The sequence below is a fragment of the Oryzias latipes genome, chromosome 3 (assembly GCF_053564925.1).
Source record: "Oryzias latipes strain Hd-rR chromosome 3, Olatipes_Hd-rR_3.1".
In the NCBI taxonomy this organism is placed as follows: Eukaryota; Metazoa; Chordata; class Actinopteri; order Beloniformes; family Adrianichthyidae; genus Oryzias; species Oryzias latipes.
In genome coordinates, this window is record NC_136239.1 from 25,381,569 (window position 1) to 25,403,582 (window position 22,014).

Here is a 22,014-nt window from a genome sequence, read left to right on the forward strand (position 1 = left end):
TTTTTATTTAACCAGGAAAGTCCCATTGAGATTAAAAACCTCTTTTGCAAGGGAGTCCTGGCCAAGAGGCAGCACAAAGTTACAAACACAGACAACAAATAAAATTACATTCAATTATAAAAACAGTTACATTTAAAGGAGTTGACCTCAAGTGCTCTCAGTCTGGTTTTAAAATCATTTAAAAAGATAAGATCAGGGAGCTTCCAGTTTTTTTGCAGTGTGTTCCATGACGTGGGAGCAGCGTGAGAAAAAGATCTTTTTCCCAGTTCTGTGCGGACAAATGGAACATTGAGCAACAGTTGATCATTTGAACGCAATGAATATGAATCAACATTTCTCCTCTGTAGTAAATCTCCAATGTAGGAGGGAAGCAGTCCAAGCATGGCCTTGTAAATAAAAATGTACCAGTGTCCTTGCCTTCTTGTGGACAGAGATGACCACCCCACACGAGAGTACAGTTCACAGTGATGTGTTAATGCTCTACAATTGGTGATAAACCTCAGAGCAGCATGATACACAGAGTCTAATCTATAAAGACAATGATTTGAAGCATTCATGTACAAAAGGTCCCCGTAGTCTAAAACAGATAGAAATGTTGCTGTCACAAGTCTTTTTTTACTTTGAAAGAGAAGCAAAGCTTATTTCTAAAAAGAAAACCCAATTTCAGTTTTAGTTTCTTCACAACATTTTCAATGTGGGGCTTGAATGTCAAGGAGTCATCAAGTAAGACCCCAAGGTATTTGTACTCATGTACTTGCTCTATAAGTAACATCTAACTTGGGCTAGTAAATCAAGAAAATTAGGAGATTTATTGCTGAATTTAGATTTGTGAATATAAAACTTGGTTAATAAAATCATAAGATTTATCAAATAAAATTGAGATAAAAATGTCTTATAATTAACTTGCAGGACAAGTAAGAATCGCCCCTCGGACGTTCATCCGTCCGACAGGGGGCGCCATATTTATGTGGGGCTCAAAATTGGAAGCGCAAAGCAATCTGGTACTTGTAGTTTACATAGTGGGGTGGTCGGATTGATAACGCGCCGCAGAACAAAACAAGACGACGCTCTTGAATATAAAGTTTAAACGTTGAAATCGTCGTGAGAAATAGTTTTGCCACGTGCAAGTTTGGATCAAATCGGCTGGAGTAAGTCCTCAAACTCGGAGAGCAGCTCACTTTTAGTGAAAATAAACAGGAAGTTGATAGCGTTGTGGGACGTGTAGTTTTGTGTGCAGGCCGTGGCGCTTGATAGCAAGGCATCGGAAAAAAAGCACCAATTAAATAATCCAAGCATCATTTAACCATCGTGTTTTAAGCATCGACTTTGAATAAACGATGCCCGGGTTCACGTGCTGTGTGCCTGGCTGCTACAACAACTCGCACCGGGACCGGGAGCTGCGCTTCTACACATTTCCAAAGGACACCACGCTAAGAGAGCAGTGGCTGAGGAATATTTCCCGGGCCGGGGTCAGCGGCTGCTTCAGCACCTTTCAGCCCACCACAGGACACCGAGTCTGCAGTGTGCATTTCGCCGGAGGGCGGAAGACCTACTCCGTTCGAGTGCCGTCCCTGTTTCCCCTGCGTGGAGTGAATGAACGCAGGTGTCGGCGGGGCAGAGGGAGAAAGGTTTACGCTGCAGTCCTCGCCCCCGCCGCCGCAGCGACCTCTGGGATTGTGGCCACTAGCGTGCTTGGGAACACGGCCGGAGGAGCCGAGGGCAGCATTGGAGGCGAGGCGGGCGACGACAGCATTACCGTGGTTCAAATAGGCCAGAACGGGGAGTACCTGGGCACCGCGCGGCTACCGGCTCAGTCAGAGGCGACTTGTTACTCCGCGCCATGCGGCAGCGCGGATGAACTGAGAAGCGACGAGTACTCGTTGGAAACCGGCACTAACCAGCCCACAGTGCATTACGTGAGTGTGACCAGCAGCCCTCTGGACCACTCGTACTCCCTGACGACTGGAACCACGTCAGCCGAACTACTGCGGAAACTGAACGAGCAGCGGGACATCATCGCGCTGATGGAGGTGAAGATGAAGGAGATGAAGGCGACCATCCGCCAGCTCCGGGTCACCGAGGCCAAGCTGCAGGAGGAGGTGCGGGAGCGGGACCGGCTGCTCGGCCACTCACCACCTGTTGGTTTCAGAAAGAAAATGTAACTCTCCTGAACAAACCTGGAGACCACCCTAACAGGGACAAGGAGATGAATGAAGCATGGCCGCCTGAAACCAGACTCTCATGAACTTTACGCCAAGTCTGACGTGAAGGATGGGATGGTTTATGTAGATAATAGTAATTAAATAACTGCTAATCACATAAACACACTGTTGGGGCTCAACAACGTAAGATTGTTATTCCTTCTTTAAAGAAGGCTCACTTCAACTGACCATCTTAGGGTGTTTAACTCTTGATAAGAAAGAAAAGAAAAAAATCCCTTTATTGTTAAACTTTTACGTTTTTTTTCACTTTGTATTTCTTAATTTAGTTCATTGTTTTCCAGAGAAAAATTAAAGGGCAAAGTTGCAAAATGCAGTAAGTAGGACTGAATGAAAACATTTCCCACACATTAACTTTTCATTTTAATCATTAAATGTGAATCTGATTGTACCGGAGTCCAGTGTAAGCACCGGATATGTTTTCACCCCCTATATTCTTTTTCAACAAAAGAAGTTTACCAAACTCATTCAAACTGCAGACTCGGCTGTCAAATAAGATGTTCCATAAAAATATGGATTCTGTTGCATTTGTTTAAGTTTTTTCCCCTAATAGGTAATTTAGTTAAAATATCTTTCTTAATATCTTGATATACATAATTCAACTTTAGTGTTTGTGTGTCGAGGTTGTTTCGATGAACCAGGTCCTGCTTAATCTGTGATTCTGTATGTGCCTATTTGTAGTCAGACATGAATTTGTGTTTATTGGCTGCATCTATTCATGGATGTTTTATGTACAGGATGTTTGGCACATTTCAGATGTTTTAGTCTATGGCGAGCTATGACAAAACCTCACCTTGAAACATTGTGCTAAAACGTTCAGTCGATTCTTAAGTGTCATTTGGTTCAGTGACACGATGATGGACTTCTACAGTATTTTCAGGTTTACAGATGTTGGATTCGTCCCGTCCATGTAAAAGGTTTGGACTGTACACAGTACATTTTTGTGTGTTTTAGGAAAGAGGAGGCAATGTGTTGCCCAAGACCTCGTAAGTTTTATTGAAGCAGAGTATTTTTGACGACTTGTGTTGACTTATGTAAAAAATAATTAAAATTTGTACAAGACGTTCAGTCTAATTTGCTTGTCACTTGATTGATACATTTTTGAACAGTCAAAAGAAAAACCTTAGTAGTAATTGTTGGAATTGGTTTAATTCAAGCATTGGAAACAAAACAAAGAAGACAACACAAATATATATCTATGGATAGATATATCAACCTTAGTCATTAGTCATAAATTGACTGGAATACATGTAAGAACATCCACATTCAGTTATAATTATTAATAATAAACATATTAAAACAACTACATATTAAGTTTGTCAAAAGGAGTTTAATTGCTTTAATAGAACCACTTTTAATAGAAGAAAGTGGAAGGAAGTAATATTTTTAATAATATTTCATATCTACATTATTATTATCCAGCTCTTAACTTCTGGTATGTTATTTTAACTTAACATAAGTGCAGATCATTTAAAAAATTCATCAAAATCTAATGGTACATATTGATTACATAAGAAGGCATAACATTATTTTAGGAACTATTACATATCACAGTTCAAGTGTTAAAATGAAGTGAGATGAAAGGGGAGTACAGTTTACAGTGACGTACCAAAGTTCAGAATGGAGAATGTTGCTTTCCGAAAAACTGGATTTGGTTTTCAATTAAGTTTTGCATGATTTTAATTTATTTAAGACTGCCAACAAAAGACATTCAGAGGGTAAGACAAGCAAGTTAACCCATTGTTCATCGGTAACGCCCACTGATGTTCAGATTTGTTGTTTAAGTACCACAAAGTTAGTGTATATCAAGTTGTTTTGGGCCTAACTTTCCCAAATATTTTATCAAAAAAGGTTTTCCGGTCATTTGAATATGAAAATACAGTGCATCAGAAGAGTCTGAGTCGACTGTGAAATCTTTAGATTTTCTTGAAAACTTTCAGACCTTGACATCTTGTCATCACCAAAGCCTTGAATGGTACGACACCATCCCATATTAAAGATCTCATAGTGCCTTTCCAACCAAACAGAACACTTCACTCACAAAATGCAAGACTGCTTGTGCTTCCTTGAATTTCCAGAAGTACAGTTGGAGGCCTACACAGTTTTTTCCTTCAAGTTAGGCTTACATTCACCTTCAGACAGACCTATTACAAGGCTAGCTAGAAACAGAGAAAATTTAATTTAATAGTTATCATAGGTGGCTATCAGGTTCACCATTTATCCTTCAGGAGCAAAGCAAACTTTGTTTCACGCTCTGGTATCAGAAATGACAAACTACTCACAGTAGTGAAGCTGCTCACAAAAATACTTAATTATGAGCCCAAAGAAGGAAAGATAATGAAATGATGATTTACAATGATGTAACTATAGTATAATGTTTACCAAACATTTTCTTTATGAATTGCAGTTTGATTTTTCTGAATAGTATTATCTCTAAGAAAAATATAAGAATTGACTCCCAGTTAAGTGTCCAACCAACTAATCCAGCTATCACAGTTTTTCAAAAGCTGGATCCATATTGATTTATTATTCTGGTGTTGTTTGGAAGCTAATACTTTTGATCAAACTCATGATCAAAAGAATTAGTTCATGACAGTTTTTGTTTTTACATTTGAAAAAGTACAAAATAAAGAAATGAAAAATCATCAGTGTTTTATCTTACAAAATTTGTCAAATTGTGTTTTAGATCGTTTTTTTCAATTGAAAAAAAGTCTTAACTTTATGTGTATCTTAACACTGTGATTTGATTTTTTCTCAAAAGTAGAAACAATTATCATAGTGAACAAATGATACAGCAGTTTGATTGCTTTCTTCTAAATTGCTGTGGGATGAATGCTCAGGGAGTAGAGATTTAGCTTGTTTACATGCCCTAATTTACTTCATCTGTCTGACAGTGTATGTTGGCAGCTTTCATGGTCATTTACTAATTGTTAATCCCCTCACATGTGCTGAAATGCTTAATATTACAATGGAAATGCAGGGGTTTAGGGTAGCCCTCGAATCTAAAATTGAATGAATGACTTTGAACACCCACACGAAGGCATGCAAGATAAAATAAAACAAAACAGGGAGCGATGACGAGCGAATGGATGAAACACATTGAAGAGAATGAGGATACAGATCACTAATCTCATCTGGATTTGTTTTTTTTTTCCTACTCCCATCATAATTACGTCACACTTTAATCCAGAGATGCCAATCAAACTTATACAACTCTTTTTTTCCTATGGCTGCTGCTGTTTACTACAGAATTCTTTTTTTTCACACCTAATTAATGTCTCCTGTGTAATTTGTGTTTAGCTTTTAATATAATGTGTAATAGAAGCCATGGTTGGTTGTATGCAACATTTTATTAGGAACATGTTTAAAACCACATCATATTTTACCTGTATTTTTTTAAAGCAGATTTTGTTTTATTAAAATGGGCTAGTGCTGGTCAACAGTTAGTTTTTCTAAAGTTTTTGCAAAACATGTTTGAGAACACTTTCAAAAATGTCTTCTGTGTCGACAAGTTGAGGCTAATGAGTTGCCATGGTAACCACATAAAGCAAGCAGCTGAAGAGCAAAAAGTTAGAGAAAAAGATTTTTGTATGTATAGGCGGGAAAAACATGATTTGTAGGCTGTTAATTAAAATACAAAATAGATTCAATGGATAAAATAGGTCAATTCAATTGTGTTTGAAGAAAAACATGCGTTGAGTTTGTTTGCTAATACAATCTGTATTAACATCATAAACATTTTATTGCTTGAATCTCACAATTTTCTTTCTTTTATTTAATTTTTCAAATTGTGCTACTATGTTGATAGGGTTTTCTGACCTGCCTTTGTTTTTTAAGTTAATCTGTGTTGGAAACCAGGGTGAATAAACATGGGTTCAGTTTTCAATCAAATTCAACAAATTAAAAAATTTCTTGTATTGAAAACCGGCTTTTTACAGACAGTTTTCAACAAGTGTGCAGTTTAATCCCAATCATTCAAAGATGCAAAAACGGTTATGTTGCTACAGACATGACTGCAAAGTTTCTGCTTGAGTTGTTTAATTTAAAAAATGAATCACCATTATGAAAGCTATTGGTCTTTTCAAGGGTTGTGATAAAGAAGGAAGATCTCAAATACTAGATCCCTAAAAGATATGTAAATATAACCTATTAAATTGAAAGTTTCAAAAAAGTTTCACAAGATTTTTTATCTTACCATCTTCTTGAATCTGTGCAGTAAGAAAAAACAAAGAACAAAAAAAAACTAAGTCTGTAGGACCATTGAAGCCTTTAAGGCGCATGGAAATCTTTGTGAGACAGAAGGAATCCTCTAATCAAGCCACAAAATAACAAAGTGTGTTAACTTTATTTTGCAAGGATTTATGTTCAGATTGGTAAATTGGGAGTATGTCTAATATGTATCAAAGTAACAAAATTCTGTAAAAAATTGCAGAAAGGATAAGATTTGGTGGTAAATTTGATTCTGTGCTGTATTGATTGAAAACTGTGGCCACACACAGATTATTTTGCAGTTAATGGTAGTTTTAAACTGCAGATTAACACTGATTTATCATTCCTCTTGGATCAATGCACAGATGTGAACCAGGACTTATACTAATACCTGGAGTGTGAGTCATCTGGGGAACAGAAAAGGGGATTTAGAAGCAGATAGTAGATGGAGATAAAATAGACCTTTAAGTGGGGAATGAGCAGGTATATTGTAAAAAATCCAATGTCTGTATAACATCACAGTTAATAAATTAAGGCTATTAATTGCTTTGCAGCTTTCTTGGGTGGCGCCATCATGACCCACTTAGCAACAGTTCAGTTCACCCATTGGCTGCTGCAGTTTTCTGAGGACACCATAACTCCCAGGTGAGCTTCATTCTTTTATCCTCACTGGGACATCATCCATCTGTCCCAAAGAAATGAAAAAAATAAATAAAACCACAAATCCTCCTCACACTTTCACACACACAAACATAGACATTTCCTTCCAATCTCATAATAAAACTCTGTAGGTAAACTCAGCAGTTGGTTTGTGCTTGCACTGAGATCACAAAGGCCACTTTTTCAAAGATTATTATTTAGAGATGAAATAATTGTTACAAATACGGGTAACCGGAAATGAGAAGGCTGTAATCCTCTGTTGGGATGCTGTTATTGGTCTGCTGCTTCCAAGCCCTCTACAGTACACTCCTCCCTTTTGTGTGTACACATACGCAAACACACACACACACACTCACATACTACCACAACATCCTCCTTACTCTCTGTGATTCATCCGTCCCTTTCACTGTTAATCCAGCTGGGTTGTGCCTCTGAGCATTGCTGTAATTTTACAATCTGATGAATTCCTGACTGATGGCGGGAAGGATCCAATCCTGAAGCAGCAACTTTTTTCCAATTTTGGATTTGGACCCATTTTTTTCCACCTGTGCAGAGGTGGTACTGATTTCATTGGACTCTGCAGAAATAAACCATGAAGTCCCATGGAGATCCTGCAACTGTGCTTTTCTCCATTGTTTGCCTCAGTAAGGATGTTTTTCTCCTACATAATTGTTGTCTGTATCTGTTCCTTGAATGTTTATTTAAGTTCCATCACAAAGTTTAAACATTTTTTGCCTAACCTGTATGCTTTGCAGCATTGATACAATTTCTTTAAAATTTTGGTTTGGAGTAGGAAGTATGTGTCAAGGCTTCAAAAGTATTTTAATCTGAAATTGTGGAGAGCCAGGTTTTACAAATGCACTTACCTTAATGAATTGTTGGCTGGGCTGACTCTCACTCTGAGTCTGTGCGCCCTCCCTTGCAGATTAAAGTAGAACACTTGATATCTGAATCTAAATTGTTGGTCGGTTATTTTCTGCTGTAATGACAGAAACTGTGAGTTTGGCAAAGTACGGCAGTAGAAGGAGGACTAATCATTAAGGTATTTGGGTAAAGTTGTGTTCACTTGACAAAAAATTGAAACAGACATGCAAAAGAAAAAATATTGGAAAGCATTTACAGCTTTAATGGCTTCAACCGAATAAAAAGGTGGTGTGAAGAAGTTATAAAATCAAAATCTTCAACTGTTACTGATCTGAAGTCTTCAGGTGCTTGTTATAAAACACAGGAAAGACAATCTCACAGGAGCAGTCAGTGGTGCCTTTCAATTTGGAATTTCCTTCAAGGTTATTCTTATTCATAAATCTTTTTATGATCTCAAAAAGGAAAAATGTTTCAGACAGTCCCTATAAGATAATCTTTGCATGGAGGGATGCTCCAGCAGGTTCAGAGTCTAGTCAGAAAAATCACACAAAAACAAACCCAAATATGATAATAACAGCTGAGTTGATTTACAATAAACCACAATGCTTCAATAACAAAGAATAGATAAAAACCAAACAAACATGGAAATGGATGGCCTTATACAAAAGCACATCTCATCAACACAAAGCGTGGCATTTCTAGCATACATTCTCCAGTCTCTCCAACATGGTAATGGAGTGGAAGTATTTTAGCCTGTCACCTAGCAGCCATTGAGTTAAAGTGAACTTACAGAAAAATTGTGTCTGACAGCGGGAGCTTCATGAGTCATAAAAATGAACTATGATGCAGAACAAACCAGAAAAGAAGCTGTGAAAATATCACTTGTATCCTCAGTGAATGTGTTATTTTTCATCAGATTAAAACTTTCAATTATGGGTTTCATCTTTGGTCATGCAATATTTAAAAATGCTGAACATTTCTGCTGTTTAAATAAACTGTAAACCAAGAAAGCAGCAGCACTGGGTTGGATATTTGTGGGAACATGTCAAATTATTGTCCTAGTGTCCAACGCATTTTTATTTTTTGAAATACATTTTTTCTCGATATTTTTAAAATAAAAGGATTTTGCTTTAAAATATTACATAATCTTAACTGACCAAAAAGCTGCATTCACTGTGCCATTTCAATTTTCATATTCCCCTTGCGCATAAACATTTAATTATTCTGGTCAAAGTCAAAATTCTAGTAATCTCAGGGAGATGTGTAATCTATAAGCTGATCAATGCACTCAGATAGTGGGTACATGCTTTTTTTCCCCTCCTTCCCTGAATTAAGATCAGGGATTGTATAATCCCTCCAGATGAATGGACTGCAACATATTTTTTTATTTGTTTGTTCCATCCAAGGACCATACGGATTGTGTCTCAACAAAATGGGTCCCAGAATATTATGTGGCTGTTTTTTCTGTGTTTCACATCACAGTTATGGATTTGGACTTAAAAAAAATATCAACTGCCACATGGTTCCTTCCTCAGTTTCCTTTATTGTACTAAAAACTGTCGTCATTTATTCAGTAAAATCGGATTTCTCAAATTCTAACACATGTTTTTATCAAAGAAAAAAAGTACAGTAAGGAAAATTAAAGAAAGTTGCTCCATTCTGAGACTGGGTGTCTCTCTAAAAGAGACAATGGAGTAGAACCAGAAGTAGCTGGAAAGATTTTGGGACCCCCTTGTTCTCCCTTTGAACTGAGGAAGGTCTGCGGATCAATGTTTTTGAATTTTTAACAAAGGTCTTAGCAAACGGCATAAAATGGAAGGATGGATAAATGATGCTTCGCTGATTATTAAGTCAATCTTTGTCTTGTCAAATCTTCTCCTACAGGTCTTGCCCCTTTGTGTTTTGGAGCTGCAATTCCTGTTGCATGTGGATCCATCTACAGAAGCTTTGCTCAGTGTTTGCTCACGCTTGGAGACAGTTTAGTAGAAACACAAAAAGATCAGAGCACACAGGACATTGATTCAATCTGCAGGTGCGTGTATTTCCTGACTATTTTCATGAAAAGTCTCACTAATTTTCATTAAATTTTCATCTAAATCATCCAAATCTTTCTGTTTATCTTTTCCACTAGATACCATTCATATTTTAAATTTAGAGGTTGACATATACTGGAAAAAATGTTAATTCTATATTAAGATACTTAATTATTTGATCATTTTTATTAAGTGTTTAAAAACATTTTCGCCTGTGATTTAGGTTTGGCATTATTATTTGACTGATATCTTTTTATTTTCAAAAACAAAATTAAATAGTCAAATAAACATAATAAACAGAAATTGGTTGTATGTATACGACATTGCTCTTTTAGATTGGAAAACCTGGTTTTCATAAATGATTGATAACTCCCTTCCTGCTTATGCTCACAAAGATCTTGATTGTTTGTTAAAGAGGTCAAAATTCTGGACATGGCAAAGCATCTTTGTTGCACGGATTGATTATTTATCTTGACTAAACAAGATAAAATGAAACATTTAAGCTCTCAAAATTTTTCCTACTGATTTTTAGCTCTGGCAACGTTATTTGTTGGAGCCGTTTCCACAACAGGAACGATTGAAATTGTTTTAAGGTGGATACATTGATTAAGTTTATTGTACTGTCCCTACTGGGATTGAGGATACATGCTTCCCCTTTTCTGCTGTGAAATATTAAATCAAAACTGAATTAAAAGCCAGTATGACCACGATTACAATAGCATTCTTTTTTGTTTGGTGCTTTTACGAGTCTAGTCAAAACAAAGCCAAAAGCCACATTCAACAATCACAAACTAGCCATACATTTTTTCCCATAATCAGGGGTAGAGTTGCAAAAACAAATAGGCAATCAAAGTCATACTGCATTAATCCATATAAGCAGTGGAACTGCCATAAAATTCACCTTACAATCATCCTGAAACAAATGACAAAGATAAAAAAGCCAAGTCTTTTTTTAAAAGTAACATAACAGTACAACTTTGATCTGCTGAAATGTGTTTAAAGAAATGTCCTGGGGATCACAATGTCTAAAAAATCAGAAACTGTGAAGTATGGTGTTGGAGGAATGATGATGTTGATTTGACTTTTTAGGACACGTGATCTGGGTAACTTTTAAACCAAATACTGATATACTGTTTGTGTAATTTATTGAGCATTGTGAATGTTATGGCAGTGATTTAATCCTGAAGTTGGGATGCTTTGGAGTTATTAAACTTAGGATCTAAAGTATCTCCTTTTTCTGGTTTGAAGGTCCTGGAATGCATTTCATGTTTGTGCCAACTCGGCTCTGGCTGGCTGTCCTGGAGAAGCAGCAGCCATCTGGGAGTCTCTGAGACAAGAGTCCAGGAAGACACAGTTTTCTGGAAACCTCTACGACATGTGCGCTAGCCGCACCACCCTCCCTTCCAGCACTTTGCCTGCACCCCAGAGTCCTCCCACCTCTGATCAGATGAACCAGGAGACGTTGAAAGGGCAGACGGACAGAAATGGCCCTGCGATCTTCACACTGTCGTTGCCTGTGTGCAGCTTGCTTCTGGTTCTCCTCAGGAGTTAGTCAAACCACGCAAAGACACTCCTTCAGCTAAGAGACTGTCACAGCTGGATCCCACCTTCTTCTAACTGTTTTATCAAGAGATGCTTCTTGTGCATATGTGATTTTTGTCAATAATGCATGAACCATAATATTCAGGATTTAATTACTTTGATTTATGGTTTTGTATTCTTATATGTGATCTTAATCTTGATATTTTCTGGTTAAACAATTCAAATAATAAATCTCCAATAATAGCCAGCCATCTGACTACAGTTCTCATGAACAAAAGTGTTTAAAATGAACATGAGTATTTGAATAGAATATGCTGGATTTTGATTAATCAAATAATGATTTTTTTTAAACTACACAATATTAAACCCATTTAAAAACCCATTTAACAAACCCATTATTTGTAAAGGGGTTTTGAAAAAGAATCAAAAACCTTTCCGCTGTAGAGATTACAAAAACGGTTTTGCCAAAGGCAAACCTAAGCTTCAGAGTATTAACTTTGGGCATTGCAGAATTAAATAAACAATGCCTCATGATATTAGAGCAAATGAGATTTTCAGGGGTTTTTGTAAATCCAGGTGTCCAGATGTACTTGTGATCCCATAAGGTATGATGACAAGGATTGATTTGGCTTTGGTTCATCATACCATTTAACCCAATTTAAGAGATTTGCACTTGTGTTAATAAATATTAATGGTTGCAAAGTTTCATGAACAGTTTTCAATTAGGTGAACACTTTAGGAAAACTTCTGCATATTTCTAAACGTTGATGCACTATGACTTTGATGTTTGATTTTGAAATGATGTTCCACAACAATGAATACGTCTAACTTTCCCACACAGTGAATTTTACTTCCATATACATAGGAGGCTACTCTTAAAAATGTACATCAGTCTAATATAATGTAGTGTAATAAGCTGTCACTTGACCTTTCTTGTCATTACATAAACACTCACAGCTATGTTCACAATGACTGGTTTAGATTTTTTGAGAATAGGTTTGATGCATGTTTGTGTACTTTGACATATTTATACTGGTCAGGATCAGAAAAAAAATTCAATGCTGTATTAAAAGTTCTTATATATCTCAATAATCGACCCCCTTATTTTGTATCCTTTGATTGAAAATGGTTAAATTATTCAAAGTGACTTTTAATCAGTAATTTGTTGCATATGTAGACTTAAGTAATTTAAAAAAGTTGTTGGGTGAATCATTGTCTTTTTTTAACCCTGTTGAAACCATAAGGCCAAATTTCCCCCCCTTTCCCCTCTCTTTTCATTTATCTATTTTTAAAAGTAATGTATTTGTTTTTTTCTTTTTCTTTTTTATTTTGTGACTGCTGTTAATTCCTGCAACCCAAAATGAACCTATCATCAAACACAAAAGGTCAAATTAACTTTAAAAGCTAAGGAGAAAATTGTTCTTGGGTTTTCTGGGGTTAAAACTTTATTACTTTTTAAATTAATGTTTCTTTTTTAAGAGTTTCTTAGCCAAGGGAAAGGACCAGATTCAGTGTGCAATAAAACCTATGGAACAAAAAAGGAATGTTGTGAGCAGAATCCAAAATCAGTCCAGTGAAACATCAGATGACTCTTTCTGTCAACAAACTCATGTACATCTCAGACAACAACAGCTTTCCTGTAGTCTGGGAGTTTGGGATGTATTTGTGTGTTGTCTGGTCTGAAAGCAAAACGGGCACACTTACTAAACTGTCCTGTGCTGTATCAAACCTTTCTAAAATTTGATCCCATCTTCACACAGCCCACAAATATAGAGGTAAAGCTTTTCACAAAACATGGAAAATTTAAGATGAAAATCCATATTTTGTCAGTCATCCTAACACAACGTATCTTTGGGACATGAAATTCACAATGTCAGTAAAATTTGGATATCAAGATTTGTTATTAATGTTTAAGTATTCAGAAATTATTAAATTGTGACTGAAATAAGTCAATGGGAAAAGGCTTGAACAGGTAGATGTTGCTGTTGACCAAACAGCTTGACCCTAATGTTGAAAATGTTAATTTGTGGGACTAAAATCCTTTAACGTCAAATGCTCTATACCCAGAGAGTAGAGTTATGATAAATTTAGAAAAAAACGTTTAAAGAATGTTCAGTTCACAAAGTCGAGCTAAACAGGTTTGGAATTAATGTCATTCAGAAACATGTCACAAGCCTTGAAGCATGATTGACATGAATCAACAAGAAGCCAGGCCATCAAATTAAAGGTAATAAAAAACAATGTCTAATACATCTATGCTCCTAAAAAAAAGGTATTTTCCATTAATTGAGCTCTTCTTAGCTGTGTCAAAGTGTGTAATCACCTCACAGTTAGTTAGAATATTGATTTTGTTTTTGGTGGGAGTTTCTAAACTCTCACTTCTTCCTTAATTCACTGCATAGTTTCTCAGGTTGTCAGTTTTTCCAGGACATCCTTTTTTTAATTGTCAGTTTACTCTTAGTTTGGGTTTAATAATAGCTGTATTTGTTTCATTTTGCCCTGGAATTGAATAAAGCCTCAGCGATGTCTCTTTCAACTAGGAACTGTGTGAGAGCACAGGAAAGGTCAGGATTATTGATATTGATCTTGGCAACAGAAATACATTTCATATTTTGCATATTTCTTGGATACAGAGTGTCTTTACGTGATGTTAAACAAGGCCTTCTACTAAGCAGAGTTTGCCTGTTTTGAATAATACCTCAAGGACAGAGCAGCAGAGCATTCAAGCAAACATACCCACGTTAGTGTCACATGTGTCGCCTCGGTGAGAAATGCTTGATAGACAAATTAAGGCCATGTGTGCGGGTGCGCAGCTCTATATATTCTGCGCTTCTCCACGTTTACAAGGGTAGGTCTCTTGTCAACTCTTTGCAAACCCTGCCTTTGATCTCAGCATCTGTGGGCCCTGCAGCAGGAGCAGTCCCAGAGTCATGGAGGAACTAGCCCGGGAGAGCATCAGCCTGCTGGCCCGCTCTGCATCCCACGCAGATCCTCCACGGCTCGGTTCGTACGGAGCTGTGTTCATCATGCTGAAGTCTGCACTGGGAGCCGGACTTCTCAACTTTCCCTGGGCCTTTGAGAAGGCAGGGGGGGTGACCACGGCCATCAGTGTGGAGCTGGTGAGTTCTTCATAAAAGATGAAGCATCAGATGTTCTGGACGGACAATTCTCAGAAACATGTGTTCAGGTGTTGCTGTGCATCATGCATACACACTACAAAGACCACTCACTGTCTTTCTGTAGTGAGAAGGGGGGGGGGGTCACATTTTTTCACAGGTGAGCTCTAATGAAGCGTTTAGTTTGGGTTAGGTTAGGGCTCAAATCGTCACTGGCTGACATCTAGACGCTAAAAGGGAGTGTCACCGAGTTTCATGGGTAGATAACAGGATTTCCAAGAATCAAGAAGGAGGTGACGGAAGTGAAGGTCTTAGAGCCTGTTTGGTCAGCACCATGGTGCATTTCCTCAAACTCTGGCATAGTATGATCTTGTTCAGTTTGGTAGGTGTAAAAGCTCCCCTGAACGTTTGGGTAAAAAAATAGTGTTATTGTTTTTTCCAGGTGGTTTGGTCTGATTGCTGTGTGAACCCACAGTATGCAAAATGAAAGTCATCTCACATGAAACCTGAGGGGACGGTCCCATTAGAATAGTCCTGCAGAAAGGCCCAGACATTTCACATCTCAATTTGTTTTCACACTGAAGTGAACCAAACCACCTGGAAAGGTAATGCAGTTACATTAGCTTTTTTGGGGGGTGGTATTATTACCCAAAACGAGCACTTCACAGAATGACAAAAAGAGCACCAAAGGGGAAATCTGCCAATTCAACCTGATCCAGCAGTCATACAAACTAACTAACTATAAACTCACTGTCATAATGGTTTTGGCAAACAATTAAGTAACTTTTTTATTATATGAACTTAAAATGTTAATAGCTGAGTTATAACTTCCTAATATTGTAAAAAACTGAGGCAAACTTACTGTTTTCTGTTATAAGGAATGAACAGAACAGAGCCTTTTGCTTGCATTGGCTCCCTCTGGTTTGTGTCAGTGTCACTGTAATCTGTGATGGAATTAGTGCCATCTTCACACTCCTCTCCAGGTGTCTCTAGTGTTCCTCATCAGTGGTCTGGTCATCCTTGGCTACGCATCGTCTGTCAGCAGACAAAAGACGTATCAGGATGTTGTGAGGGAGGTGTGCGGACGAGCCGTGGGGCAGCTCTGTGAAGTCTGTTTCTGCTTCAACCTCTTCATGATAAGTGTTGCCTTTCTTGTGGTGGTGCAGGACCAGCTGGAGAAGTGTGAGTACTTTGAGTTGGGTAGGTGGTTGCCTGGATTATTATGTGGCCGTATCTGGGCGGCCTTGGTTGTTGTGTGTGTTCAGGGATGCCCAAGAGTCCTGGGCGGTGATGGACCCTTGTACAGGCCCTGGTGTGCTTTTGTTTTACCTTAAATATTGTAGCGTACACTTGTATAGCGCTTTACTGCCAAAAAGCCTTCTACATTCTGTGACATTATTAACCAAACTAGCAAACACACAACCACCTAAGCACAGACTTGGTCACCTTTGCACAAACAGGACAGAAATCTTCCTTTATTATCTACATCATTTGTTTTTAACCCCCATTTTATTCATTTATATCCATTCCCGCTACCTTACCCACCCCACCCCACCTCTTTACTCTGTTTAGTCTGAAAAGAAATACCCACTAATCTTGATAAAAAACAAGGTAGCTTTAAATATGATTTTTTTTTTACGTAAATGTACACCTCGTGTGTCTGAAGCCACACATTCCCTGTTGTATGAGTAATATCTGACCAACGCAAGAGGCCTTGAGCTCTCACCTGTTTGTTTAGCTGCTGGACAGGACAAACAAAAAAATATTCATCATTTTATTCTGTCACAAAACTTAAACTAAACTTAGATATGAATAAAAAATGAGAGAGAAAGGAGACCCTTAAAAGAGGACAAACTCAGGACCTATAGCTATGGTTGTAGTTCCTCTGTTTGTAATTCCGACTCTTAATATGTAGGATTTACTTAAAAACCTTGCGTCAAGCGGTTGCACGCAACCACATTGAGTAATTGTTTTAAAGCATACTTATGTGGTACGAGCTACGGAATCCCACGAGGATACGTATTCTAGCATTTTACTCGTGTGTTGCGTAATCCATTGATTAAAATCGTTAAGTAATGCAAAATATTAAATGTATTTAGTCATTTTTAATATTTAAAAGAGTTCAATAAAAAAATCAAAATACACTTTAGTAAATATAAAAACAGTTATATATTTGTTAATCATCTGCAAACACCAGAAAAGCACAAAACAGAACATGCTCTCGTCGTAACTAAAGAAAACATAAATGAAACCAAACAGAGAACTAAACTAATGGCTACCAAACCTGTTACACTGTCATACTTTTGTAAAAGCTGCCAAGCAACCTGCCAAACAACACTTATGTCTATACAATTGAACGACACAAAACACAAACTTTCTTTCTTAGATTTGCTCTGTTTTAAGGTTAAACTTCCCATCCTCCCTGTAATCTTTTCCAGCAATTAGCCTTGAGACGAGATTTGGTGGCTGCTGCTTTGTGTTTCTGTTTATCAACTGATTTCTCTTGTTGCTTGTCTTTACATTTCAGTGTGTGTTTCTTTATATGAGACGGTGACTGGGTTGAGTGAGTCTGAAGTACCTCATCACTGGTACACTGACCAGCGTTTCGCCCTTTTCATCATGTGCCTACTCATCATCTTGCCATTGTCCATTCCTAAAGAAATTGGCATTCAGAAATACACAAGGTGACAGCTTTTTCTGGGCTCCGTCCCTCTGCTGACAGCTTACTGTGATAATCTGAAGTGTTTCTCTCAATCTCACAGTGTATTGGGGACCCTGGCTGCGACCTATCTGTGTGTGGCAGTTATTGTCAAGTATTACTTGATGGACACTCATGCAGCTATAATAACTCCAGAACACATCCAGGGGTGAGTTACTCTTGGGCTCAGATGGATGTTTGTGTGCTTTTGTTGCATCAGGCTCACCGCTTAAAATGCATGTGTGTGTCTTGCAGTGTGAGTTCATGGGCATCCATGTTCAGTGTTGTGCCAACTATTTGCTTTGGTTTCCAGGTAAGATCAATTCCGGCTTCACTGAAAGCGAAACATGTTACATTTCTAGGCTGGTTAATTCAGAACCTAAGTTACAAAGGATAAATACTACCAGCACTATTTTATAGCAGCTGGTTTTTGCAAATAACAATGGAATTAGTTATCCCCTTAATAGATGGTTTAGATTTACTAAAGAAAAATGACTGTAATCCCCTTTTACCTTCCAGTCTCATAAACTGCCATTTTGTTTTGAAAAAAAAACACAAAAAATAGGTTTTCTTAGGAAAAAAACCCCACATGTATTACTTTTACAACTTGGGGGGAGCTGGGGCCGTCAGAGACTAAAAAACACAAAAATACCAATGCTGATCAACACTTTAACATGTTTTCTTTTTGCCTGAAGTTTTTTTTTTATCAGGAGTACTCAATGGTTATATTCCAATAAAGGAAAGTCAAAACAAAATTCCTCTTTGTGTCGTGTGTTATTACACACAAACCAAAAGGAGATTTTTCAGTAGTAAAATACACTCTGGTGACAGTTTTTCTGCCTTGAATTGGGGACTGTTTCACAAACTGATCCAAGCAAAACAACTCAACTTATCATGTCAACAAAGCAGGATTGAAGATACTCAAACTGAAAAATTGGTTGTGTTAAGCTGACACGCAAGAATTCTTTAAGAGTACTTATGTAAAAGTTATTTGTCTATACTAAAACAAGTAAAAAAATTCAAAATGTGTTTAATATGCTTCATAAAATTATTCTGTAAATAGATGGTTCTAATGCTGTGTGTTCTTACAGTGTCACGAAGCGTGTATAGCAATCTATAGCAGCATGGAAAACCAGAAGCTCTGTCACTGGGTGGTTATTTCTGTGCTCTCCATGCTCTTCTGTCTGCTCATCTACACTCTCACAGGTAAAGGTCTAAAAAGAAATAAAGATCTGCTGAGTGATGTGTTGGTCTGATGGCTGCTGAATGGATCGATTTTTCCTATTGACAGGTGTTTACGGCTACATGACATTTGGGCAAGCAGTCGCTTCTGACATTCTGATGTCATATCAAGGCAACGATGTGGTGATGATCATTTCCAGACTTCTTTTTGGAATATCAATAGTCACCATCTATCCCATCATCCTTCTTCTTGGGAGGTATGTGTGCTTCATTTGTCTGTGTGATCCTTGTGTGTCTTGTGAGTGACATCTTGTGGCTCTGTGGGAGCAGATCTGTGATCCTTAACCTGATGTTGCGAGCTCAGAGAAGTAGAAGAGGGCTTGTCACACACTCCTTTGAGAGTCGCTGCAGAGTTGTTCTGACTGTGGCCTGGATCACATCCACTCTGCTCATTGCCATGTTTGTCCCTGACATGGCTGACGTCATCAGCGTCATTGGAGGAATCAGCGCCTTCTTCATTTTTATCTTTCCTGGTATGAGCAAACTTAACTCTGTCCCTGTTTGAACTGATCTGAGTTGACATTTACTAGATTTAAATATCTGAAAAAGCCATTTTTGAAATTAGATTACATCCACACATTGGTTTAAAACGACCCTAGTTGAACAATCAGAAATTCTGTTATTCCTTTAAGACAATTTAAAAAGAATTCAGAAACAAAATATTTATAACTTTAAAACCAAACATTGTAAAAAAAATAATCAGTTGTAAAAATTGTTTAAAAAAATTTAAATTTTAGTTTTAATGATTTCTGTTTAAAGTCCGCAATATGTGCAAGGGCATCAGTTTGTTGTGTTTTTGTGTTTTACAGGCCTTTGCTTAATCTTTACAATGCAAACGGAAGATGTCTCTTTAAGAGTTAGGTGAGTGCTTCTATTTAAAATCCAAAGACAAACCATGAGACTAAACAGAGTTTGCAGACTAAGCTTTGCTTTAAATAATTTTCATAAATGTAAATAAGGAACAGACTGAACTCACAGAGAATATGACAGCTTATCGTAACAAAGTTCAAACTGACACAAAAAGATTTGATATAATTCAAACATTTCATTCATTGGGAGTTTTTCTGTTGAAAATGTTCAACAGAAAAATTGGTTTTAGGTGCAACAGCAACCCCAAAACACAGTTATTTTTTTAATTAACCTTCTTGCTGTTCTCATTAATTTTTGTTTCTATCTCATTGTAGGAGGAGTTTAACAGTTTGGGGAGTCATGACCATCGTAGTTGGTGTCTTTATCTTTGGACAGAGCACCACGATTGCTGTGATGGAAATCATCCACAAATTCTGAATGCTTTTAACTGCAGCAGCAGTTGAATGACGTTGTGTCTCCATTTTGCCTTTTTGTTAAACTTTAGCCGATTAAAAAAACAAGTCACACAACATTTGAACTGTTACATGATATTTCTGTGTTAAAGATGTATTGTAAATAAAAGGTAAACAGATATTCAGATTTTTTTTACTTTCTAAAAAAGGTAAAAAGGACTCAAGTATTATTCGTTTTAGGCTTGAGAAACTAATTTTTAGTTTTTAGTCATCAAAAAATATTGTGCAAAGTACTTCAAGCTACAATTACAAATTAATTATAGTTCCCTGTCTCCCAAAGGAACTTAATACAAACCAATCTATTATCCTTTTATTTTATTAGTTCATTTTGCTCATTTTGTTTTTTAAAGAAAACTATTTTTTTGTTCAGCCCATAAGATGCAGCCACATGTTGTTCATTATATTTTGTGCCAGCCTCCATCTCTATGGAAACCTTTACAAATCCCTGAGCTCCACTGAATGCACCATGGTCCTTCAGCCTCTGCTTGTGCCATTGTTTGCACTGCTGCATGAGCAGAGTTCATGTGTGTTAGTGTATGTGACAAACAAGACACTTAAAGTTATTTCCAAATAGGTTTAGTATTTTTGAAATGCATAGATTTCATAGCAATACTCACAAACTTCTCAAAAGCAAATGTGGGCCAGTGTTCTCATGGCTTCATGGTGTGTTTTCACCTCAGTCTGTGTCCTTATGAACTGTAAAGCTTTTTCAGAAGAAAAGTATAATTTCATGTCCTTTACTAAACTAACTACATTCTATTTACCCTTCAATAAAGTAAAGGTGATCATTTTCTAAACTTACACTCAAATATAACAAGCATCTGTTTCCAATGCATTTCCAGGTTTGGTCTTTTTAGTGCTTAACATCCCTCGGAGCCGCATTTTTACATTTTTTGTGAAGTTGCTGTCTTTCCCCCTTTTTACTCTTCTAGCTTCCCTACCTTTTTCTCTTCTTTTAATTTTTTAACTGTTTCTCTTGTTTTAGTTGATTTACTGATGAAGGCAAACCCCTTCAGCGGCACATGTTGATGATTTTACAGCAACCCCAACAAGATGGCGCTGCTGCACAGTTTTTCAAACCATGCCAACATTCCATGTGCAGGATTACACCAATCTTTATCATTTGCAAACAAGGGATCTCTTAGAATTTATTATAAACTTTCATGGATTCAAATAGATTTCCAGCAAATCTAAAATCTCTCAGTCTGCTGTCACGAGTTGTGAATCTGTCTTGCATGGATGGAGTGCTTTGTTGTTAACAAAAGGATTCATTAGTTGACTACTTCATACTGCCATAGTTACACTGCCTTCTGCACTGCACATACTGAAGACTCAAAAACAAACCCAGCTGGCATGGTGGACTTAGCTTCCAACACTGCGAAGGCTGAAATGATCCATTATTTTCTGCTTTACACTATCACAGCCTCTGAAAAATAATTTCCAGGCCTCATTATTTCTCTGTCTGCAAAGCTGCCTTCGTGTAATTCTGGCTTCTTGGAGTGCAAACTAATTAATTTGATAATTTGTGATGACGTCCCTTTATAGGTTTAATTGTTTCTGATAAGAGCCCCAGCAGGATGCGGGAGTGAAATTGAATGTTAGTCACGTGTGCCTGTCACACTGATTGAAATCTCTGGGCCTTTTGTGCTTTCAGTGAATGAAAATTAGATTTTTTTTTCTACACAGATAAGTGTTGAATATATGGCGACTTTTTGTCTCTAAATAAGGACAGGAATTTGCTGCAGATGCGGTGCTGCATGTATGTGCTTCTTGTGCCCATGCATGTGCCTGCCCTCAATTTCTCTGCATTAAGGTTATGACCTGCTCCCATCATGCATCTGTCATTGTCTACTGAAACGATGACAGCAGGTATTAAATCCCTGGTCTATACTCAGAGATGCGATGGCATAAAGTTCAGGTAAAGAATTATTTGTGTGCAGCAAATCAATATGATAATATCTTCCATTTGTAATATTAAAATGCAACATTTTATACCTTAACTGTGATTCATATTTCTGCTTGTTTTTAGACCTAACATCATAAAAAAAGCTGCTTCACTACCTTAGTTATAACCCAATGTGCTGAAAAAGAAATGTTTTTTTTAACAGA

The 22,014-nt window shown here is 37.3% G+C and overlaps 2 protein-coding genes across 2 annotated transcripts; both read left to right on the plus strand.

Annotated features, from left to right (window-relative positions):
- The first annotated feature begins 1,005 nt into the window (after nt 1–1,005).
- On the plus strand, nt 1,006–3,293 carry thap11 (THAP domain containing 11). The gene is made up of 2 exons (XM_078944522.1): nt 1,006–1,148; nt 1,226–3,293. Exon 2 carries the CDS (start codon nt 1,338–1,340, stop codon nt 2,160–2,162), a length of 825 nt encoding a protein of 274 aa, XP_078800648.1. The 5' UTR covers nt 1,006–1,148; nt 1,226–1,337; the 3' UTR covers nt 2,163–3,293.
- Nucleotides 3,294–14,355: 11,062 nt separating this feature from the next.
- slc38a8b (solute carrier family 38 member 8b) lies at nt 14,356–20,026 on the plus strand. The gene is made up of 10 exons (XM_004067198.5): nt 14,356–14,646; nt 15,627–15,825; nt 17,171–17,327; nt 17,406–17,510; nt 17,597–17,654; nt 18,433–18,547; nt 18,633–18,780; nt 18,854–19,056; nt 19,393–19,444; nt 19,768–20,026. Exons 1-10 carry the CDS (start codon nt 14,458–14,460, stop codon nt 19,868–19,870), a joined length of 1,329 nt encoding a protein of 442 aa, XP_004067246.1. The 5' UTR covers nt 14,356–14,457; the 3' UTR covers nt 19,871–20,026.
- Nucleotides 20,027–22,014: the final 1,988 nt, after the last annotated feature.